Here is a 22,709-nt window from a genome sequence, read left to right as displayed (position 1 = left end):
TGTTTCTCATCTTTGATTTAACGTACAATGAAATCTGCTTATCAAGTTCACACACGAGATTCTCAGAGGGAGGTGGAGGCCGGTTCTCTGGATCATTTCAATAGAGAGCTAGATAGGGCTCTTAAAGATAGCCTCTGGCGTGTCCAAACCCTTAATAATCTTATACGTTTCAATAAGATATCCTCTCATCCTTCTAAACTCCAGAGTATACAAGCCCAGCTGCTCCATTATCTCAGCATATGACAGTCCCGACATCCCGGGAATTAACCTTGTGAACCTACGCTGCACTCCCTCAATAGCAAGAATGTCCTTCCTCGAATTAGGGGACCAAAACTGCATTGAATTGAATAGGTACATTGAAGTAAATGCCAGAGGAAGTTGTTGAGGCAGGCACAATAACAACATTTATAGTAAAATACTTCTGGACGAGTATATGGATAGGAAAAGTTTAGAGGGATAGGGGTCAAATGGGGCTAGCGTAGATGGGGCATCTTGGTCAGGATGGATGAGTGGGCCGAAGGGCCTGTTGCCATGCTGTCTGACCCCACGAATGTTCCAGATCTGAACCCTTACACCGAAATCCTTCACAGAAAGATCTACTTTTCAAAACTCTTCCATGAATTAGTGATAAAAAGCTTGGGGGATATTCTCATGACACAGCGAGCGGCCAAGTATTTACTCTTCCACCCATTCTAATAATGCGAACTTCATTAAAAATGGAACAATAAGAGTTGTGGAAAGATTTGCCTTGCCACACAATGCCCTTTCAACATAGAAAATGGGTGGATTTCAGAGCCTGACTGAGTAAAGAGTTGCATTTGTATAAACGCTGTTGATGAATAGACATTTGAACGCTGGTGGATTCTCTTACCCGTGCCATGTTGTAGATCCGAAAGACACGAACAATTATATCCTCTTCAAAGTCTGCGGAGATGAATTCCACTTGAATGGGGCCATAACAACACAAGCTCTTCTCTGGCCAGTACTGAATGCAGAGCTGGTTGAAAAGACACAATCACTTATGTAGGCTGACGCGAACGCTGAGACACAAAGATTTTTATAAGGACTTTCATTAGAGTCACTGTCAGAATACGGAATTACTGGTGGATCTTAAACTCGACCTACTACAAGTTGGCTAAACACTTATCCTGTTGAGGCATTCTCTGTCTGCAAGCGGTTTGGTGGAAATAGTTATGTCAGATTGGAAAGGGAAAAGTCTCTACAGACCAATTGGAAGATGATAGATCGGATTCAAATCTGCTGATATTTCACCTGCTGTTAACATTTCCAAAAAGCAACATCGATGTGCATATTAGAATTAATTTAAGTACAATCTTCCCACACTCCACATTAAATAGGGGAGCACAGTGGCGCAGCGGGTAGAGCTGCTGCCTCACAGTGTCAGAGACCTGGGTTCGATCCTGAGCTCAGGTGCAGTTTGTGTGGAGTTTGCACGTTCTCCCTGTAGGTTTCCTCCGGGCGCTCCGGTTTCCCCCCCACATCCCCAAAGACCGTGCGGGTTTATACATTAATTGGTCCTCTGTAAATTGTCCCGAGCGTGGGTTAGGGGGTGGATGAGAAAGCGGCTTAACTGAGAATGAGTGAACGGGTGGGTGATCGATGGTCGGCGTGGACTCGGGTGAGGTGAAGGTCTGTGCTGTGTCTCCGAACTAAACTCAAACCTCTACTTCCACAGGTAGCCTCACTTTCTTTACATTTATAGCCTTAAGCGCAATTTGCTCAGTAATATAAGGTTATGTCATGGAGCCGAGAAGAGTCCGGAGAGGATTTACCAGGATGTTGGTGGTTTGACTAGTACAGGTGTCACAGGTTATGGGGAGAATGGGGATATGAGGGAGATAGATGAGCCATGATTGTATGCTGAAGTAGACTTGATGGGCCAAATGGCCTAATTCTACTCCTGTCGCTTATGACCCAATGACCAAGTTATAAGGAAGGGTCGGGCAGGCTAGGAGCGCAGGTGGCTGAGGGGAGATCATCTCGAAGTGTATACAATCACGACAGAATAGACATGGTGAATGGTCGCAGGATAGACCACGATAGAGGAATCAAGGACCAGAGGGCAGAGGTTTAAGGTGAGAAGGGAATTATTTAGTTTTGTTTAGTTTAGATTTCGAGATACAGCGCGGAAACAGGCACTTTGGCCCACCGAGTCCGCACCGACCAGCGATCCCCGCACATTAACACTATCCTACACACACTAGGGACAATTTACACATACACCAAGCAAATTAACCTACAAACCTGCACGTCTTTGGAGTGTGGGAGGAAATCGAAGATCTCTGAGAAAACCCACGGGGTCACGGGGAGAACGCACAAACTCCGTACAGACAGCACCTGTAGTTGGGATCAAACCTGGGTCTCTGGCGCTGCAAGCACTGTAAGGCAGCAACTCTACCGCTGCACCAGCGTGCCTGAGGGGCAACTTTTTCACACAGTGGATGGTGGGTGTATGGAACGAGCTGCCAGAGGAGGTAGTTGAGGCTGGTACAATAACAACATTTAGATGACACTTGTTTAAGAAAGAACTGCAGATGCTGGAAAAATCAAAGGTAGACAAAAATGCTGGAGAAACTCAGTGGGCGAGGCAGCATAGATACTGCCATAGATGCTGCCTCACCCGCTGAGTTTCTCCAGCATTATTGTCTACCTTTAAAAGGCACTTGGAATGTTACATGGAAAACTCGAAGGTTCGAAGGGCCGAATGGCCTCCTCCTGCACCTATTTTCTATGTTTCTATGAAGGTTATGTGGAAAGGAAAGGTTTAGAGGGATATGGGGCAAATGCTGGCCAATGGGCCAAGCTCAGGTGGGGCATCATGGTATGCATGGACCATGATGGGCCGAAGGGCCTGTTTGTATCGCTCCATGACTAAGTTCAATTCTAGGCTGGAAATGAAGCTGTGAGCTGCACCAGTTGGAGACAGTGTGTTAATAATTAGATGAAGGTAAACAAATGGATCATTTAACGCCTCCTTCTCTTCCTCCACGACTCTGAGTAGCGTTTTCTTACAAGCCTGGTCCACAGTAAGACAGGGGGAATGCGGAAAAGACAGGAACACGGTAGCGACTGACCCCCCCCCACCCTACCTGCGCGGCGTCGAGTTCATTCAACATGACGATGGCTGAGCAGTGATAATCAAACACTAATCTCCAGAAGTCAGTGACAGTGTTTGGCAACGGGTGCTGGGTGACGATAAAGGCAGCGGGCTGTTTGTGGCTCTGTGGGGACCAGGGAACAACACGTTAGTCAACAGTGTCACACACACAGGCGATTCATAGAAAGCCTATTTATTTATTTATTTATTTATTTATTTATTTTTAATGATTTTTATTCGAAGCAATTGCACAAGAATAAAACATTCAGCATCTAACATTATACAATTATTGTACAGCTTCAATTTTAACCTTTCAGCCTGAAAATAAGGGAAAAGATAAGAGACAGAACAAGAGAGGGAAAAAGTGAAAAGTGAAAAGATAGGACCCCTAGACTATTAGAGTAGTGTGGCTAAAGAGTGAATAAAGATATAAGAGAGGAAAAGGAGAAAAAAAACGGAAAAAAAAGAAAAAAGTGGAGATATACCTGCCTCTCGTCCCCCCCCCCCCCCACCTCACCCAACCCATAGTTGGATTTAAATCCAAAGTTGTGTTGTGCCATACTATCCTTGTAAGAATTCGGTAAAGGCTGTCCATGTCTTGAAAAATTGATCTGTTTTTTCTGCCAAGACAAGCCTAATATTTTCCAAATGTAGTGTCTCGGACATGTTTGTAATCCACATCTTCACAGTAGGGACTGATGTGCGTTTCCAAAACTTAAGTATTCGATTTTCCGCCGTTATCAGGCCATGATTAAGTAAACGTCTTTGAAATAATGTTAGGTCAGAACAGGCTTCTGACGTACCATAGGAAGTTTAAATACGGTATTTTAATCTGCACAAATGTGGAGCGTGGAGCGGGTCAGCACAGGGACAGGCTCTTCAGCCCACAATGTCTGTGCCGAACATGATGCCAAGCTTGACACAAAAATGCTGGAGTAACTCAGCGGGACAGGCAGCATCTCTGGAAAGAAGGAATGGCTGACTTCAGACTGATGCCAGGGGAGTGGGTGGGAGAACTCTATCCCCTCTCCCTTCCCAGTTCTCCCACCAGTCTCACTGTCTCTGACTACATTTTATCTCTGTACCACCCACTCCCCTGACATCAGTCTGAAGAAGGGTCTCGACCCGAACGGTCACCCATTCCTTCTCTCCAGCACTTTGTGTCTACCCAAGCGTTATACACAAACTGATAAAGAGTGGTCTTGTACTTACGTCCATAAGTGCTGCATTGATATAGTTACTGGTTTCTCCATCAACAGAAATGAGGAAGGGCAGGCAGCGATCCGGGGGGAGTACATCCATGTTGCGGTTCTTGTTGTGGTTGCGCGGCAACAGCCCCACACTGCAATCTTCGGCTCGGACACGAGGGGTGACGATATTCAGCGTCTACAAAACAACGGGCACAAAACCATCATCAGCGCTCCACTCAAAACACACAGTGCTGGAGAAACCTAGCATGTCAGGCAGCATCTGTGAAGGACATGGACAGGCGGCAGTTTAGACAATAGACAATAGGTGCAAGAGTAGGCCATTCGGTCCTTCGAGCCAGCACCGCCATTCAATGTGATCATGGCTGATCAGTACCCCGTTCCTGCCTTCTCCCCATATCCCCTGACTCTGCTATCTTTAAGAGCCCAATCTAGCCCTCTCTTCAAAGTATCCAGAGAACCTGCTTCCACCGCCCTCTGAGAGAGAATTCCACAGACTCACAACTCTCTGTGAGAAAAAGTGTTTCCTTGTCTCCGTTCTAAATAGCTTACCCCTTATTCTTAAACTGTGGCACCTGATTCTGGACTCCCCCAACACCGGGAACATGTTTCCTGCCTCTAGCGTGTCCAAACCCTTAGTAATCTTATACGTTTCAATAAGATAGCCTCTCATCCTTCTAAATTCCAGAGTATACAAGCTCAGCCGCTCCATTCTCTCAGCATATGACAGTTCCGCCATCCCGGGAATTAACCTTGTAAACCTACGTTGCAGCAAGAATGTCCTTTCTCAAATGAGGGGACCAAAATTGCACACAATACTCCAGATGTGGTCTCAACAGGGCCCTGAACAACTGCAGAATGACCTCTTTGCTCCTATATTCAACTCCTCTTGTTATAAAGGCCAACATGCCATTCGCTTTCTTCACTGCCTGCTGTACCTGCATGTTTGTGGTAGGTTCTGTACTATTTCTCTGTAGGCGCGTGGCGATAACTAGCTAAAGGAGGAGTTAGACTGCTTACACTTAGGAAGGAGATGAGGAGACATTTCTTTAATCAGAGGGTGGTGAATCTGTGGAATTCTTTGCCACAGAAGGCCGCGGAGGCCGTCAGTGGATATATTTAGATAGATAGATTAGATTCTTGATTAGTACGGGTGTCTGAGGTTATGGGGAGAAGGCAGGAGAATGGGGTTAGGAGGGAGAGATAGATCAGCCATGATTGAATGGTGGAGTAGACTTGATGGGCCGAATGGCCTAATTCTACTTCTTTCACATGACCTTACGACCTTATGACATTTAATTTAAATTTGAATAAAACGTAATGTATCAACTACTTAATTTTTTTCTTTTCTCAACATTTTAATTCATTCTTAAGAATTCACTACAATGACCTTCCTCCGTATCTCAATAAGTCGTTAAATCACCCGCACTTCACAAAGACCCACACCATCCTGGCCACACACTCATCTCTCCGCTGCCATCAGGAAAAAGGTACAGGAGCTTGACATCTGGAACATCCAGGTTCAGGAACAGCTTCTTCCCCACAGCCATCAAGCTATTAAACACAACATCAAACAAACTCTGAACTAAGTCTATTGCACTTTATCTGTTTATTTATTGCGTATATATATGGTCTATGGTATATAGACACACTGAACTTATATCTCCCATTCTGTATTATGATTACATATTCTGTTGTGCTGCAGCAAGCACGAATGTCATTGTCCTATCTGGGCCACATGACAATAAAACTCTCTTGACTCTTGAATCTCTTCTCCAGAGAGACATCAATGGATATGGCTGTGTTCTGCATCTCCAAGTTCCAGGGTCTTATCTTCCCGTCTATAAACCTCGAGTAAACTGAGATTACTCAGGCTGAGTAGCCTCTCTGAGATAACGTCCTGGTCTCCAAGTGCACGGAGATATGCCCATGTTCTCACAAATCCCTCCCCTGCTCACACAAAGAGTGGTGGGTGTATGGAACAAGAGAGATTTAATACTTAGGGAATCAAGGGATATGGGGAGAAGGCAGGGACGGTGTACTGATTTTGGATGATCAGCCATGATCATATTGAATGGCGGTGCTGGCTCGAAGGGCCGAATGGCCTTGTCCTGCATCTATTTTTTATGTTTCTAATGCTCTGCAACCTGTGTTCTCATTTCTCCTGCTTTGATGTCTGGGAACGGCTTGATTGTAATCATGTATTGTCTTTCCGCTGACTGGTCACACGCAGCAAAAGCTGTTCACTGTACCTCGGTACTGGTTACGATAAACTAAACTGACACTAAACTAAACTAATCACCCACTTCACATGTATCCACCCATCACTCCACCCATGCAGTTTTGGTCCCCTAATTTGAGGAAGGACATTCGTGCTATTGAGGGAGTGCAGCGTAGGTTTACAAGGTTAATTCCCGGGATGGCGGGGCTGTCAAATGCTGAGAGAATGGAGCGGCTGGGCCTGTACACTCTGGAGTTTAGAAGGATGAGAGGATATCTCATTGAAACATATAAGATTGTTAAGGGCTTGGACACACTAGAGGCAGGAAACATGTCCCCAATTGGGGGAGTCCAGAACCAGGGGCCACAGTTTAAGAATAAGGGGTAAGATATTTAGAACGGAGACGAGGAATACTTTTTCCTCACAGAGAGTTGTGAGTCTGTGGAATTCTCTGCTTCAGAGGGCGGTGGAGGCAGGTTCTCTGGATGCTTTCAAGAGAGAGCTAGATAGGGCTCTTAAGAATAACGGAGTCAGGGGATATGGGGAGAAGGCAGGAACGGGGTACTGATTGGGGATGATCAGCCATGATCACATTGAATGGCGGTGCTGGCTCGGAGGGCCAAATGGCCTACTCCTGCACCTATTGTCTATTGTCTATTGTCTATTGTCTATTGTCACTCGCATGCCTTTATCCTGCACCTCTCTTGTCCAGCTTCTTCTCCCCCCTACTCCATCAGTCTGAAGAAGAGTCCCGACCCAAAATTGCCTGTCCATTCCCTCCACAAGGAAAAAAGGAAAAGGCGGAGTCTGTGGGCTGTGGGGGAGCTGGGAAGGGGAGGGGAAGGAGGAGGAAAGCAGGGACTACCTGAAATTGGAGAAGTCAATGTTCATACCGCTGGGGTGTGAACTTCCCAAGCGAAATATGAGGTGCTGCTCCTCCAATTTACGGTGGGACTCACTCTGGCCATGGAGGAGGCCTTGGACAGAAAGATCGGAATCGGAATGGGAGGTGGAGTTGAAGTGCTGAGCCACCGGGAGATCAGGTTGGTTAATGCGAACTGAGCGGAGTTGTTGGGCGAAGCGATCGCCAAGCCTGCTGATATCACTGCCATTGAATATCCTTCACTAATCCCACACATTCCTTACTTAAAGCCGTGTATTTCAGCAGCGTTTTCTCACATTTGCTCACCTGAAACTCATCTTTGATCTGACTGGAGTTGGTCTGTGGGTCCACCTTCGTGATGTTGTAGAAGTTAGCTCGGAACTCACAGACAGGTATGGCCGTGTTCCCACACAGACACGCCTCGAGAATGGCATCGTGTACAAAGACATATTGCTCCTGCAGATCAAAAACAGCAGAACATGCAGAGGTGAATCAGGTCATGAGAGGAATAGATCGGGTAGAAGAGTAGAGGAATCGAGGACCAGAGGACATGGGTTCAAGGTGAAGGGGGAAAGATTTATAGGCAATAGACAATAGACAATAGGCGCAGGAGTAGGGCATTCGCCCCTTCAAGCCAGCACCGCCATTCAATGTGATCATGGCTGATCATCCACAATCAGTAACCCGTTCCTGCCTCCTTCCCATATCCCCACACTCCGCTATCTTCAAGAGCCCTATCTAGCTCTCTATTGAAAATATCCAGAGAACCGGCCTCCACCGCCCTCTGAATTCCACAGACTCATAACTCTGTGTGTGAAAATTCCATAGGAATTTAATAGGAATCCGAGGGGTATCTTTTTCACACAGTGTATGGTGGGTGTATGGAACGAGCTGCCAGGGGAGGTCGTTGAGGCTGGGGCTATCCCAACATTTAAGAAACAGTTGGACAGGTTGATGAATAGGACTGGTTTGGAGGGATATGGACCAAGCGCGGGCAGGTGGGACTAGTGTAGCTGGGACATGTTGGCTGGTGTGGACAACTGGATCACTCTATGACTCTGCTATCTCATGTTAGTTGGTTATGAAGAAACTGCACTTGCTGGAATGAAAGAGTTTAGAGATACAGCAGGGAAACAGGCCCTTCGGCCCACCATTGATCACCCGTGCAATCCAGATCTATGATCTCCCACTTTCTCATCCACTCCCTACACACTAGGGGCAATTTACAGAGGGCCGATTAGCCTTCAAGCCCCATGGCATTTGACCGTCCTGATTTCTGCCGTGGTTCCTCCAACTTTTTTATTTCTTTATTTTCTTATATCTTTGGAGTTCTCGGGGAACTTTGATAAGCTGACCTTCCTGAAGCAAAGCTGTGCTCCAGAGCAACAAAGCTGTTCTGATTCACACAAATTAATTTTAATGGGAAACCATTCAAGGATGCAGTGAGTCAGGTGACAGACTCGACAGGCAAATCCCTCTCGTGCTGCCAGGTTGCACAGAGACCGATGTTGGCAGCAGACCTGGTCTAAGCTGCAGGGAGAAGTGAGGCAGGCTTAGGACTTTAGTCCATGTAGTGCAGGAGGCTGAGGGATGATCTTATAGAGGTGTATAAAATCATGAGAGGAATAGATAGGGTGAATGCACTGTCATTTATTTCACCAGGATAGAGAAATCATGACCTAGAGGGCAGAGGTTTAAGGTGAGAGGGGAAAGATTTAATAGGAACAGTCACGGTGGCGCAGCGGTAGAGTCGCTGCCTTACACCGAATGCAGCGCTGGAGACCCGGGTTCAATCCCCGACTACGGGTGCTGTCTGTACGGAGTTTGCACGTTCTCCCCGTGACCTGCGTGGGTTTTCTCCGAGATCTTCGGTTTCCTCCCACACTCCAAAGACGTTCAGGTTTGTGGGTTAATTGGCTTGGTAAATGTAAACATTGTCCCTAGTGTGTGTAGGATAGTGTTTGTGTGCGGGGATCGCTGGTCGGCGCGGGCCAGGTGGGCCGAAGGGCCTGTTTCCAGGCTGTATCTCTAAACTGAACTAAAAGGAACGTGAGGGGCAGCTTTTCACACAGAGGGTGGTGGGTGTATGGAACGAGCTGCCAGAGGGAGTAGTTGAGGCAGGTACAATAACAATATACAAACATATGTTGGACAGGTACATGGATTGGAAAGTTTGGAGGGACATGGGCCAAACGCAGGCAGGTGGGGCTACCACAGATGGGGCAACTTGGTTGGTATGAACGAGTTCATAGGTTTTAGGAGCCGAATTAGGCCATTCGCCCCATCGAGTCTACACCGCCATTCAATCATGGCTGATCTATCTCTCCCTCTCAACCCCATTCTCCTGCCTTCTCCCCATAACCCCTGATACCCGTACTAATCAAGAATCTGTCAATCTCCGCCTTAAAAATATCCACTGACTTGGCCTCCACAGCCCCTTGTGGCAATGAATTCCACAGATTCACCACCCTCTGGCCAAAATAATCCCTCCTCATCTCCTTTCTAAAGGTACGTCCTTTTATTCTGAGGTGATGGCCTCTAACTCTAGACTCTCCCACTAGTTGGGCCGAAGGGCCTGATTCTATGCTGTACGACTGTGACTGTAACAATGCCTCCATCTCCATCAACAGACACATCGAGCAGAAAAATATGGAATAAATCTCCAGTTATCAATATTTATTTTAATTAGAAAACTACCTTAGCGAATCAAACTGATTATCTCTTCTCAATCTATATATTCATCCAAGTGGAAAGGCCATTAGTGCCACATGCATTGTGACTTTATTACTGATATTGTCTCTGCCCATTAATATTCTGTGCTTCTCTCCGCTTGTTACAATAAACACAATCCTTCCCGCATTCACACAGTGTCTTACCATGTCATTATACAAGTTCAAAGCATTTCACACAATGAATTGCCTTTTGGAAGCCAAGTGCATATTACTATGCAAATGCTATTAGGTAGGTAAATGTCAGTGTCACCACGAGACCGTCGCGGAAACAGCAAAACATAACAGATAGACACAAAAAGCTGGAGTAACTCAGCGGGACAGGCAGCATCTCTGGAGACAAGGAATGGGGAGGCGGGTCTGAAGAAGGGTCTCGACCTGAAACGTCGCCTGCCTTCTCCCCATATCCCTTGACTCCACTAGCCCCTAGAACTCTATCTAACTCTCTCTTGTGAGTTGTGTTGTGAGTCTGTGGAATTCTCTGCCTCAGAGGGTGGTGGAGGCCGGTTCTCTGGATGCTTTCAAGAGAGAGCTAGATAGGGCCCTTAAAGATAGCGGAGTCAGGGGATATGGGGAGAAGGCAGGAACGGGGTACTGATTGTGGATGATCAGCCATGATCATATTGATAGGCGGTGCTGGCTCGAAGGGCCGAATGGCCTACTCCTGCACCTATTGTCTATCGTCTAAACCTTTACTATTCATGGACCTGTCCAAGTGTCTGTTAATTCCTCCAGTTGAAGTTGCTTTTTTATTGATGTGAACTGTGAATGTAAATGATACAGCAGGAAACAGGCCCTTCTGCCCAACTTGCGCCACCAGACTCAGGAACAACTTCCTCCCCTCTGTTATCAGGCTTCTGAACGGTCCTTCCATCAGCCAGGGTACTGTCCGATTCACCTCTACCCCATTGTGGACATTGGACTTGGAACTGATGCGCTACAATGCTGAGACACGGTGACAATGGTGAACACGGGAAAAGCTGCAGGCCCCGATGGCATCTCGGGGCGAGTACTCAGTCCTGTGCTACTCAGCTAGCTCCGGTGCTCACTACATTATTCAACCTCTCCCTGGGCAAGTCCATGGTCCCTGCCTACTTCAAAAAATCCATCATTGTACCGGTACCAAAAAATGCCTCCCCAGCCTGTCTGAATGACTACCGTCCGGTGGCCCTTACCTCGGTAGTCATGAAATGCTTTGAGAGGCTGGTGAAGAAACACATCTGCGCCTTCCTCCCTCGGAACATGGACCCGTTGCAGTTCGCATACCGTCCGAACAGATCCATGGACGATGCGGTCTCCCATGTCTTGCACACCGCTCTCTCCCATCTGGACAGCCAGAAGGGGGGCTACGTGAGGATGCTGTTCATAGACTACAGTTCAGCCTTCAACACGATAGTCCCCACCAGACTGGCCGGGAAGCTAATGGAATTGGGGCTCAACACCTCCCTGTGTGCCTGGGTCCTGGACTTTCTCACCGCCAGGCCCCAGGTAGTCAAGATGGGAGGGAATACATCGAAGTCCCTCACCCTGAGCACAGGATCGCCCCAGGGTTGCGTCCTCAGCCCCCTATTGTACTCCCTGTACACACATGACTGTGTGGCTAGGTTCAGCTCCAACTCAATAATTAAGTTTGCTGATGACACTGTGGTGGTGGGCCTGATCTCAGACAATGACGAGAAGGCCTACCGGGAGGAGGTGGCTGGTCTAGCACTCTGGTGCCAGGATAACTGCCTCCTCTTGAACATCAAAAAAACGAAGGAGCTGATCATGGACTTTAGGAGGGCACATCATCCGAGGACGTACACACCATTGAGGATAAATGGGGATCCTGTGGATGGGGCGAACTGTTTTAAATATCTGGGAGTCCACATCTCCGAGGATATGACATGGGCATCACACGCCTCAGCACTCGTGAGTAAGGCAAGGCAGCGCCTTTACCACCTCAGGCAATTGAGGAAATTCAGAGTGTCTCCGAGGATCCTCCAGTGCTTCTACGCAGCGGCGGTGGAAAGTATCTTGTCCGGGAACATTACCATCTGGTTTGGGAATTGCTCTGCCAAGGACAAGAAGGCTCTGCAGAGAGTAGTGCGTTCGGCCGAACGCACTATGGGAACTTCACTTGCCCCCCTGCAGGAACTATACATCAGGAGGTGCAACTCCAGAGCCAACAATATCATGAGAGACCCCTTCCACCCCTGCAACGGACTGTTCCAGCTGCTACGGTCAGGCAAACGCCTCCGTTGCCATGCTGTGAGAACGGAGAGGTTGAGAAGGAGTTTCTTCCCAGAGTCCATTCGGACTGTAAACGCCTATCTCACCAGGGACTAACTCTACTGAACGTTTTTCCTTCCATTATTTATTATGTAAAAGAATATGTGTGTTATGATTGTGTTAATAGTTTGTTTGGTTGTTTGTCTTTTGCACAAAAGTCCGCGAGCATTGCCACTTTCATTTCACTGCACATCTCGTATGTGTATGTGACAAATAAACTTGACTTGACTTGAACTAGACTCTGTATCTTCCCCTTTGCTCTGCCCATTGTACTTGAGTTAGAACGGATTGGATCTATAAATGGTCTGTGTGATCATTGCTTGCAAACAAAGCCTTTGACTATATCTCGGTATAGGATTAGGAGTAGAATTAATCGGAAGGAACTGCAGATGCTGGTTTAAACCGAAGATAGACACGAAAACCACGACAATAATAATAAACGTAAACAAAAACCTATAAGTAGTTATAGTACCTCTGTCTCAACTACTGCCTCTACACTCGTTCCGTATCCCCACCACCTTCTGTGTGAGTTGGAAGGAACTGCAGATGCTGGTTTATACCGAATGTAGACACAAAATTCTCGAGTAACTTCTGACTCGAAACGTCAGCTATTCCTTTTATCCAGAGATGCTGCCTGACTCGCTGAGTTGGAGTTACTCAGGGGGTCAGGCAGTTTAGTTTAGTTTAGAGATACAGCGCAGAAAAAGGCCTTCGAGTTCGCGCCGACCAGCGATCCCCGCACATTAACACTATCCTACACACACCAGGGACAATTTTACATTTACCAAGCCAATTAACCTACAAACCTGTACGTCTTTGGTGTGTGGAAGGAAACCGAAGATCTCGGAGACAACCCACGCAGGTCACGGGGAGAACGTACAAACTCCATACAGGCAGCGCCCGTAGTCGGGATCGAACCCGGGTCTCTGGCGCTGCATTCGCTGTAAGGCAGCAACTCTACCGCTGCGCTACCGTGACCAGCATGTGTCTACCCTCTGAATGAAAGAACTGCCCCTTCAGAACAACTTCACTATGCCAACTCGGCCAGCATGGGCAGAGTGGGCCGAAGGGCCTGTATCCGGGCCGGCATGGGCAGAGTGGGCCGAAGGGCCTGTATCCGGGCCGGCATGGGCAGAGTGGGCCGAAGGGCCTGTATCCGGGCCGGCATGGGCAGAGTGGGCTGAAGGGCCTGCAGCTCCATGACATTCGAGAGTCACAGCAAGTAAACAGACAACTTGGAATGGTGGAATGTACTGTGGCGGTGCTGAATACTAGGCAGCAATGGATAGGGTATACAATGAGAGGGGTGTAAGGTGGTCCCTCCTGCAGCAGGTACCTCGGTCTGCACCATGTTGACCCGCTGTGATCGCAGCTCCCGGATGCAGTTATACACATCCACGACTCCTTCACTATCCGCCATGTCCAGCATGATGTCGATGGCTATGAAGCAGCCCGTCCGTCCAGCACCCGCACTGTAGGGGCATAAGGTGACCGAGATGTTGGAGCAGCAACACACAGCAAGAGGCAACCCGACCCTCCAGTCTTAGAAACATAGAAACATACAAAACAGGTGCTGCACTTGGCCATTCGGTCCTACAAGCCAGCACCACCATTCAATTTCCCGATGTTGGGGGAGCCCAGAACCAGGGGCCACAGTTTAAGAATAAGGGGTAAGCCATTTAGAACGGAGACGAGGAAACACTTTTTCTCACAGAGAGTTGTGAGTCTGTGGAATTCTCTGCCACAGAGGGCGGTGGAGGCCGGTTCTCTGGACACTTTCAAGAGAGAGCTAGATAGGGCTCTTAAAGATAGCGGAGTCAGGGGATATGGGGAGAAGGCAGGAACGGGGTACTGATTGGGGATGATCAGCCATGATCACATTGAATGGCGGTGCTGGCTCGAAGGGCCGAATGGCCTACTCCAGCACCTATTGTCTATTGACCATCTCTTATCCACCTGCATGTAATCCACAGCCCTCCATCCCCTGCATATCCATGTATCTATCTAGAAGTCAGTGAAAAACCATCATTATGTCAGCCTCCAGCACCACCATGCAAGTGCGTTCCAGGCACCCACCACCCTCTTTGTATGAAACAAGCCCAGCACATTTCCTTCAAGCTTTGCCTTCTGGGAAAAATTTCTGATTGTCAAAGTTGTGATAATAATGTCGAAAAGAGAAGAGCTTTTCAGTGTGAACAACACAATAACCGCGATGTCCACTAACTAACTGATTTGATATAAAAAGGTACAGCATTGGAAACAGGCTCTTCAGCCCACCCAGCCCGTGCCGGCCATCGATCACCCGTTCACACTAGTTCTATGTAATCCCACTTCCTCATCCACTCCCTACACACTAGTAGCAATTTACAGAGGGTTAAGTGACCCACAAACTTGCACGTCTTTGGGATGTGGGAGGAAACCGGAGCCCCCGGAGGAAACCCACGCGGTCACAGGGAGAAAGTGCAAACTCCACACAGACAGCACCCGAGGTCAGGATCGAATCCGGGTCTCTGGCGCTGCGAGGCAGTGGCTCTACCAGCTGCACTTATCATGGCGAAGGTTATGACTGAACCGCATGCTTAGCCTGAGACACAACACAGACACAACACAGACACAACACGCATGCAATAAGTGCATAATCGGGCCTTCATGGTCAGGGCAAGATCCCTGCACTGATCACAACTGGGACTTAAAAATGGTGTCAAACTGGTGACTCTGCATACCGTCTCAGCGTACGACTACTGTACACTTGTACTGTATCTGAGATGCTTACCTACGATGTATCTAAGTGCTTGTGTACAGTGATACTCGTACTGAACTGTTTACTAAAATGAATGTTACTGTACGTCGGTACAGAGTATCACTGCCACTATAATAGGGAGCGAGCGGGCAAGATCATCTCTGACCTCTCTCACTCTGGCCACAAACACTTTGAATCACTTCCCTCTGGAAGGCAACTGTCAAAGCTGCCACAGCCAGACATAAAAACAGCTTTTTTCCACGAGTAGTAGCTCTACTCAATAACCAAAAATCTGTAGCCTCCTTTTGCTCTGGGATTTTACATGTTTAATCAATAATGTTTTATTATTAATGTTTAATATTTTATGTGTCATTCCTAACTGTCACTGTATGTCATGTTGTCACTTGCGGGCGGAGCACCAAGGCAAATTCCTTGTATGTGAATACTTGGCCAATAAACTTATTCATTCATTCATTGATAACTGCAGGCTTAAGCCCAACACATACCTGCAGTGCACGATAATGGGGCCAACCTCGTTTGGATTCAGGAACTTGACTTGTCGTACAAAGCCCAATAAGCCGGTGGCAAAGCAGGGCACTCCATGGTCAGGCCAGCTGGTGAAGTGGAACTGTCGAATCTCCCGAATGTCATGGTTACCTTTCTATCAGGAATAAAAGTTGACACATGTGGGATGTTCAGCTTCAAACAAACCTTTGTTTACTTGCACACAACATTCTTTTATTTCATCAAATCCATACGAACGTGCACACGACTGGAAACAGGTGGAGACACAAGAATCTACAGACACTTTAACCTTGAGAAAAACTCAAACTGCTGGAGAAACTCAGTGGCTAATTCAGTTAAGAAACTCTGACTCTGCGTTGATTAGAGCCCTCAGGCAGACAAGTTTGATCTCATGTCAATGCTAATTTCAACAATAAATGTAGTTGATAGACTAGAGTCTATATACAATTGTTCTTTGTATATTTACAACAAGGAACTAACTGCAGATGCTTGTTTATTAAAGCACAACGAAAGGCAGACGCAAAGCGCTGGTGTAACTCAGCAGGTCAGGCAACATCTCTGGAGAACATGAGCAGGTGACATTTTGGGTCGGGACTCTTCTTGAGACTGGGGGCCGGACAAATCACGGCTGGCAGATGACGTCAGACCAGGGGGTTCCCTGATGGGCAGATTGTTTGATAGAAGCAGATGTGAGTTACTCCAGTATATTGTGTCTGCCTTTGTTCCGCTTTATATCGCCCATTGGTTTTTACAGCTCTATGCAGATTTTTGCTCTGGTATTTTATGTAATTCACATGTTTAATCGATAGTGTTTTATTATAAAATGTTTAATATTTTATGTGTCATTCCTAACTGTCACTATATGTCGTTGTCACTTGTGGGCGGAGCACCAAGGCAAATTCCTTGTATGTGAATTCTTGGCCAATAAACTTATTCATCAATCAATCAATTAATTAATTAATTGATGTTTGGAAAATGTGAGAATCTGGTTGAGTTTAATTGTTTTCTTGACATTACCTTGCTCGATACTCTGTCAGCAATGACGGTTCACCTGGCTGAGTTGCTGTGGGCCATCCAGCTCTCAGCCCTGCAATGGGACAAATCGGGACAAATCGCCCGACTGATGCAATTGTTTGTGAACTTCTGTATTTCTGCACCATCAAAAACTTCTGACGTTCCACCAGAATAGTAATTTAAGAAATGTGTCGGAAGGGACTGCAGATGCTGGTTTAAACCGGAGATAGACGCGAAAAGTTGAAGAAGGGTCTCGACCTGAAACGTGGGCTGGGAGATTGCAACCTTCACGTGGTCCGCCCTGTGTCGACGAATGCAATCAACCGGGCGTGCACAATCAAATAAGATCAAATAGAACAAGTTGTCCTACAACTTTAGGCTGTGCACGCCACACGCAAGAAGAAGAAGACCTGAAATGTCACCCATTCCTTCTCTCCAGAGATGCTGCCTGGCCCACAGAGTTACTCCAGCTTTTTGTGTCTATCTTTAGTAATTTTAGAATATTAGTTTTGCTTGTATTGTGGTCGTGGGTTTGGTTTGAATCATTTATTATTGTACATATTATTGTAAATAGTTATATCAATTATTGTTGGTTTAAAAAAAAGAAACTATTACTATGTCTGAACATACAACGGTACAGCACTGAAACAGGCCCTTCGGCCCACCGAGTCCATGCCGGCCAGCGATCCCCGCACACTAACACACTACACACTAGGGACAATTTTACATTTATACCAAGCCAATTAACCTACAAACCTGCATGTCTTTGGAGTGTGGGAGTAAAGCGGAACACCCGGAGAAAACCCACGCAGGTCATGGGGAGAACGTGCAAACTCCGTACAGACAGCACTCGTGGTCAGGATCGAACCCGGGTCTCTGGCGCTGTAAGTCAGCAGTTCTACCTCCGTGCCACCCAGGAAGTCATGTAGACATTGCCTACCTTCTGGACAGTGAAAGTCCGGATGACGTACTCGGCCAAGGGCTCAGACTCCACCAGCGTCACCTTGATATCACCGTACAGCTCCGTGTCGTCCGGCCAATACCTGCAACATTTCACCTGAGGCAGGACAAGAAGAGAGGGCACTCAGTGAACGAGTTAAGGACACACAGGGTTCACACAGTCACTGAAGCCTCCACATACTCAAGAGATAGTATGCAAGCTGACTTTCTGTGGTTCAACTGACCACACTGAGTTAGTGAGACAAAACAGAGTTGAATGTGCCGAGTCATCTAAACGTAACTGAAAGCTCTTCTCCCCAGTCTAGAGAGCCACTTGCTAATGTATAGAGTGTATATAATTGGAGGAACAACATCTCTTATTTCGCTTGGGCACCTTACAGCCCAGTGGTATGAATATTGATTTCTCTCACTTCAAATAGCCCCGGCATTCCCTCTCTCTCTATCCCTCCCCCACCCAAGTTGCACCAGCTTCACCCTGAGGGAGTTCCGTGACCGCTGGGCACCGAGGGGGGTTGAATGTATCCTGGACAAGGATTGCAATATAGTTGTTTAGCAGTTGCTTAGCATATTTGTTTGTCTTGTATTATGGTGGTGTTTTGTATTATTGTATTGTAAATACTATTTTAATATTTGAATAAATATTTTTGATTAAAATATATATATATAAATAAATAAAAAGTCGCACCAGCTTCTCGTTTTCACCCAACAAACCACTAACTAACCATGGCTTGTTTCCTTTATCATCGTAACATTTTTGCATATCTTTCATTCGTTGTTTTTTATCTCTCCAAATCACCGTCTATATCTCTCGTTTCCCTTATCCCTAACTAGTGCGAAGAAGGGTCTCGACCCGAAACGTCACCCATTCCTTCTCTCCAGAGATGCTGCCGCACCCGCTGAGTTACTCCAACATTTTGTGTCTATCTTCCGTATATATATATATTACTGTATGTACTGTAGATCGATTGTAATCATGCATTGTCTTTCTGCTGACTGGTTAGCACGCAACAAAAGCTTTTCACTGTGAATGACAAACACGTGACAATAAACTAGACGCAACCCAACTGAGTGCAACGCCCTATTAAGATTTTCATAAATTGGCAGTTGCTTCTAAATCCTTGCTCCTTTTGTTTCTTGCTGCTCGAACAAACTAGTCTCATTTTTTAAAATATAGTTTGGATTGGCAAATAAATTTGAATGGATGCCCTCTGCATGTAAACCATCTATAAGTGTAACTCATTGTACATACTCTAGAGACGGTAAAGAAATAGGCAGCTAAAGGGCCTGTCCCACCTTCACGACCTAATTCACGACCTTTTTTACTCGTGGACATTTTTCATCAGGCTAGAAAAACGCCCCGACCTACTTGATGCCACGCGTACCTACGACTAGCATCACGGTCTACCTACGACCTCCTACGACCTCGTGACGACCATGCTGCGAGTATGAGTCAAGGGCAAACTCGGCAGAGGTCGTGAATTAGGTCGTGAAAGTGGGACAGGCCCTTAACCTCTCATTGAAATAAAAATGATTATGGTGTGTTTAGTTCACTGCCTGTGGGGTGATTGTTGGTGGGAACTTTGGGTCTTTCTTGTATCTAACCAGCATCTGCAGTTCCAATTTCTACTTTTGTTTTAAATGGGGGTTTTTTTCGGTTTCGTCTCCAGAGACGCTACCTGGGCTTCTGTTATAGCAATTTTGTTTTTATTTCCAATTTGCAGGGTTTAGGTTGTGTGCGAGTGTGTAATTCCCTTGTGCTGCTGAGCACTTGTGTTTGAATGTTGACTCTCAGTTCCCAGACCCGATGGTTAAATATATAACAAGTGCCCCAGTAAACACAATTCCCATTTCCCCGAGCACCACTTATGCCCACCACCACTCGACACTTCCAAGTGTATGACACTGATAGTTTAATCTGTACAATTGTTTATCTGTCATCAGATAGGGCTCTTAAAGATAGCGGAGTCAGGGGATATGGGGAGAAGGCAGGAACGGGGTACTGATTGTGGATGATCAGCCATGATCACATCGAATGGCGGTGCTGGCTCGAAGGGCCGAATAGCCTACTCCTGCATCTATTGTCTATTGTTTATCTGTCACAGTTAAGGGCCTGTCCCACTTATGTGTTTTTTTCGGCGTCTTGCCGGCACCCGTCATAGTCGCAACAGGTATCCGAAACTCTCGAACATACAGGCGTCACGTGTCGACATGTCGTGTATGGTCGTGAGTAGCCGCCCAAAGAGTCGCACCTTTTCTGGTCGCCGCTGGATTTTCAACATGTTGCAAGTTTTCGGCCACCTGCAGCGACTATGGCAAGTTGGCAAGTTGGCAAGTTGGCAAGTTGGCAAGTTGGAAAGTTGCAGAAAAAATTGCATAACTGGGACAGGCCTTAAAACTCTCAGCTGGTCAGAGATAAGTTAATCACCTCTTTCAGAAGCGATTAATGGCCTGTTATAGTCTTAACAAAGTCTCAGTTGATGCAAAATAAACAAATTTAAACTGTGTTTAGCATTGAACAACTAAAATTAAATAAATTCAAGTTAATTAAACTGTATGCGTAGAAGCATAGATGAATAGTAATGCATTGTGGCTGTCTGAGCCTCGACCGTGAAGAAAGCGAATGGCATGTTGGCCTTCATAACAAGAGGAGTTGAGTATAGGAGCAAAGAGGTCCTTCTGCAGTTGTATAGGGCCCTAGTGAGACCACACCTGGAGTATTGTGTGCAGTTTTGGTCCCCTAATTTGAGGAAGGACATTCTTTCTATTGAGGGAGTGCAGCGTAGGTTTACAAGGTTAATCCCCGGGATGGCGGGACTGTCATATGCTGAGAGAATGGAGCGGCTGGGCTTGTACACTCTGGAATTTAGAAGGATGAGAGGGTATCTTATTGAAACATACAAGATTGTTAAGGGTTTGGACACGCTAGCGGCAGGAAACATGTTCCCGATGTTTGGGGAGTCCAGAACCAGGGGCCACAGTTTAAGAATAATAGACAATAGACAATAGGTGCAGGAGTAGGCCATTTGGGGTATATGTAGGCCAATAAGGGGTAAGGCATTTAGAACAGAGATGAAGAAACACTTTTTCACACAGGGAGTTGTGAATCTGTGGAATTCGCTGCCTCAGAGGGTGGTGGAGGCCGGTTCTCTGGATATTTTTAAGAGAGAGCTTGATAGGGCTCTTAAAGATAGTGGAGTCAGGGGATATGGGGAGAAGGCAGGAACGGGGTACTGATTGTGGATGATCAGCCATGATCACATTGAATGACGGTGCTGGCTCGAAGGGCCGAATGGCCTACTCCTGCACCTATTGTCTATTGACCCCACATGTCACCCATTCCTTCTCTCCAGAGATGCACCTTGTCCTGCTGAGTTACTCCAGTTTTTTGTGCCTATCTTCAGGATAGTAATGAACCTTAGGTCTTCCCCTTTGCTCTACCTTTTACACTTGAGTTTGACAATTGTATTAATATATAGTATTATCTGATCCGCTTGGGCAGCATAGAAAACAATGTAGGTGGATGACGTTTTGGCTTGAGACCCTTCTCAGGACCTGTTCTCCAGAGAAGCTCAGTTATTCCAGCACTTTGTGTCCTTTTTTGTAAACCAGCATCTGCAGTTCCTTATGTCAACATTGACCTGAAAATATATCGCTATCCCCAACTGTCCGACTAGTATTTTCAGCAGGTGCACAAAAGTGCTGGAGAAACTCAGCGGGTGCAACAGCATCTATGGAGCGAAGGAAATAGGCGATAGGAAATAGGAAATAGGCAACGTTTCGGGCCGAAACCCAAAGGGTTTCGGCCCGAAACGTTGCCTATTTCCTTCGCTCCATAGATGCTGCTGCACCCGCTGAGTTTCTCCAGCATTTTTGTGTACCTTCGATTTTCCAGCATCTGCAGTTGCTTCTTAAATAGTATTTTCAACATTTGTTTTTTATTTATATCGAACTTGAACACTGCAGCTTCTGGTGGGCGATTGAGAATGGGTATTAAATGCTGACTCTGACAGCTTGTGAGTGAATAATAACGATATCTTAAAATAGCACGCCGCTCAATGTGAAAGGAGTTGAGGATGCCCTTAAGGAGTTTGCTAAATGGCTGCTATCTGTGTCACTGCGACGGCTGGTTGTGGGCAGGAGCTGGTGGTAACCCGCGGGGATGGATGTGGGATACTGTCTGCTCCCAGCAGTAGCCGTGGAAACCAGCATCCGTGCAGAAGCAGGGGAAGCGGAGGTAGGTAAGTGGAGCGAGCAGTTATCTCATTAAACATCGTCTAACTTCTTGGAAGAAAGACACAGAGTGCTGGAGTAACTCAGCGGGTCAGGCAGCATCTGTGGAGAACGTGGATAGGTGACGTTTCACAGAGTGCTGGAGTAACTCAGCGTGTCAGGCAGCATCTGTGGAGAACATGGATAGGTGACGTTTCACAGAGTGCTAGAGTAACTCAGCAGGTGCAGCAGCATCTATGGAGCTAAGGAAATAGGCAACGTTTCGGGCCGAAACCCTTACGGGTTTCGGCCCGAAATGTTGCCTATTTCCAGAAGGGTTTCGGCCCGAAACGTTGCCTATTTCTTTAGCTCCATAGATGCTGCTGCACCATAACTCAGCGGGTCAGGCAGCATCTGTGGAGAACGTGGATAGGTGACGTTTCACAGAGTGCTGGAGTAACTCAGCGGGTCAGGCAGCATCTGTGGAGAACATGGATAGGTGATGTTTCACAGAGTGCTGGAGTAACTCAGCGGGTCAGGCAGCATCTGTGGAGAACATGGATAGGTGACGTTTCACAGAGTGCTGGAGTAACTCAGCGGGTCAGGCAGCATCTGTGGAGAACATGGATAGGTGGTCTCGGGTCAGGACCCTCCTTCAGGCTGATTTTGCTGGGGGAGGGGGGGAAGAAAGCTGACGAGGGGAGGGGCAGGACAAACGTGGAACCAAGAAACTGCAGATGCGGTGTACACAGAAGGAAAAAAATCCTGAAGTAACCCCCCCCCCCCCCACAATCAGGATCCCAACCCAAAACGTCATCTATCCATGTTCTC

General features: G+C 46.9%; 1 protein-coding gene across 3 annotated transcripts in view; it reads right to left on the bottom strand.

Moving 5' to 3' along the window:
* The window catches only part of ptprt (protein tyrosine phosphatase receptor type T), a 588,177-nt gene that overhangs the window by 7,451 nt on the left and 558,017 nt on the right, over positions 1 to 22,709 (bottom strand). For all 3 annotated transcript variants that reach the window (XM_033041307.1, XM_033041304.1, XM_033041305.1), the window contains 7 exons: positions 17,650 to 17,766; positions 15,677 to 15,831; positions 13,767 to 13,902; positions 7,737 to 7,886; positions 4,331 to 4,504; positions 3,111 to 3,242; positions 872 to 997 (listed from right to left, as the gene is read on the bottom strand). In XM_033041307.1, the coding sequence (XP_032897198.1) occupies positions 872 to 997; positions 3,111 to 3,242; positions 4,331 to 4,504; positions 7,737 to 7,886; positions 13,767 to 13,902; positions 15,677 to 15,831; positions 17,650 to 17,766 (990 nt within the window). The remainder of the gene's footprint in view (positions 1 to 871; positions 998 to 3,110; positions 3,243 to 4,330; positions 4,505 to 7,736; positions 7,887 to 13,766; positions 13,903 to 15,676; positions 15,832 to 17,649; positions 17,767 to 22,709) is intronic.

This window comes from Amblyraja radiata, chromosome 23 (assembly GCF_010909765.2).
Source record: "Amblyraja radiata isolate CabotCenter1 chromosome 23, sAmbRad1.1.pri, whole genome shotgun sequence".
Lineage (NCBI taxonomy): Eukaryota > Metazoa > Chordata > Chondrichthyes > Rajiformes > Rajidae > Amblyraja > Amblyraja radiata.
Note: the sequence above shows the minus strand (reverse complement) of the source record. Positions and strands in the feature narration are given on the sequence as shown.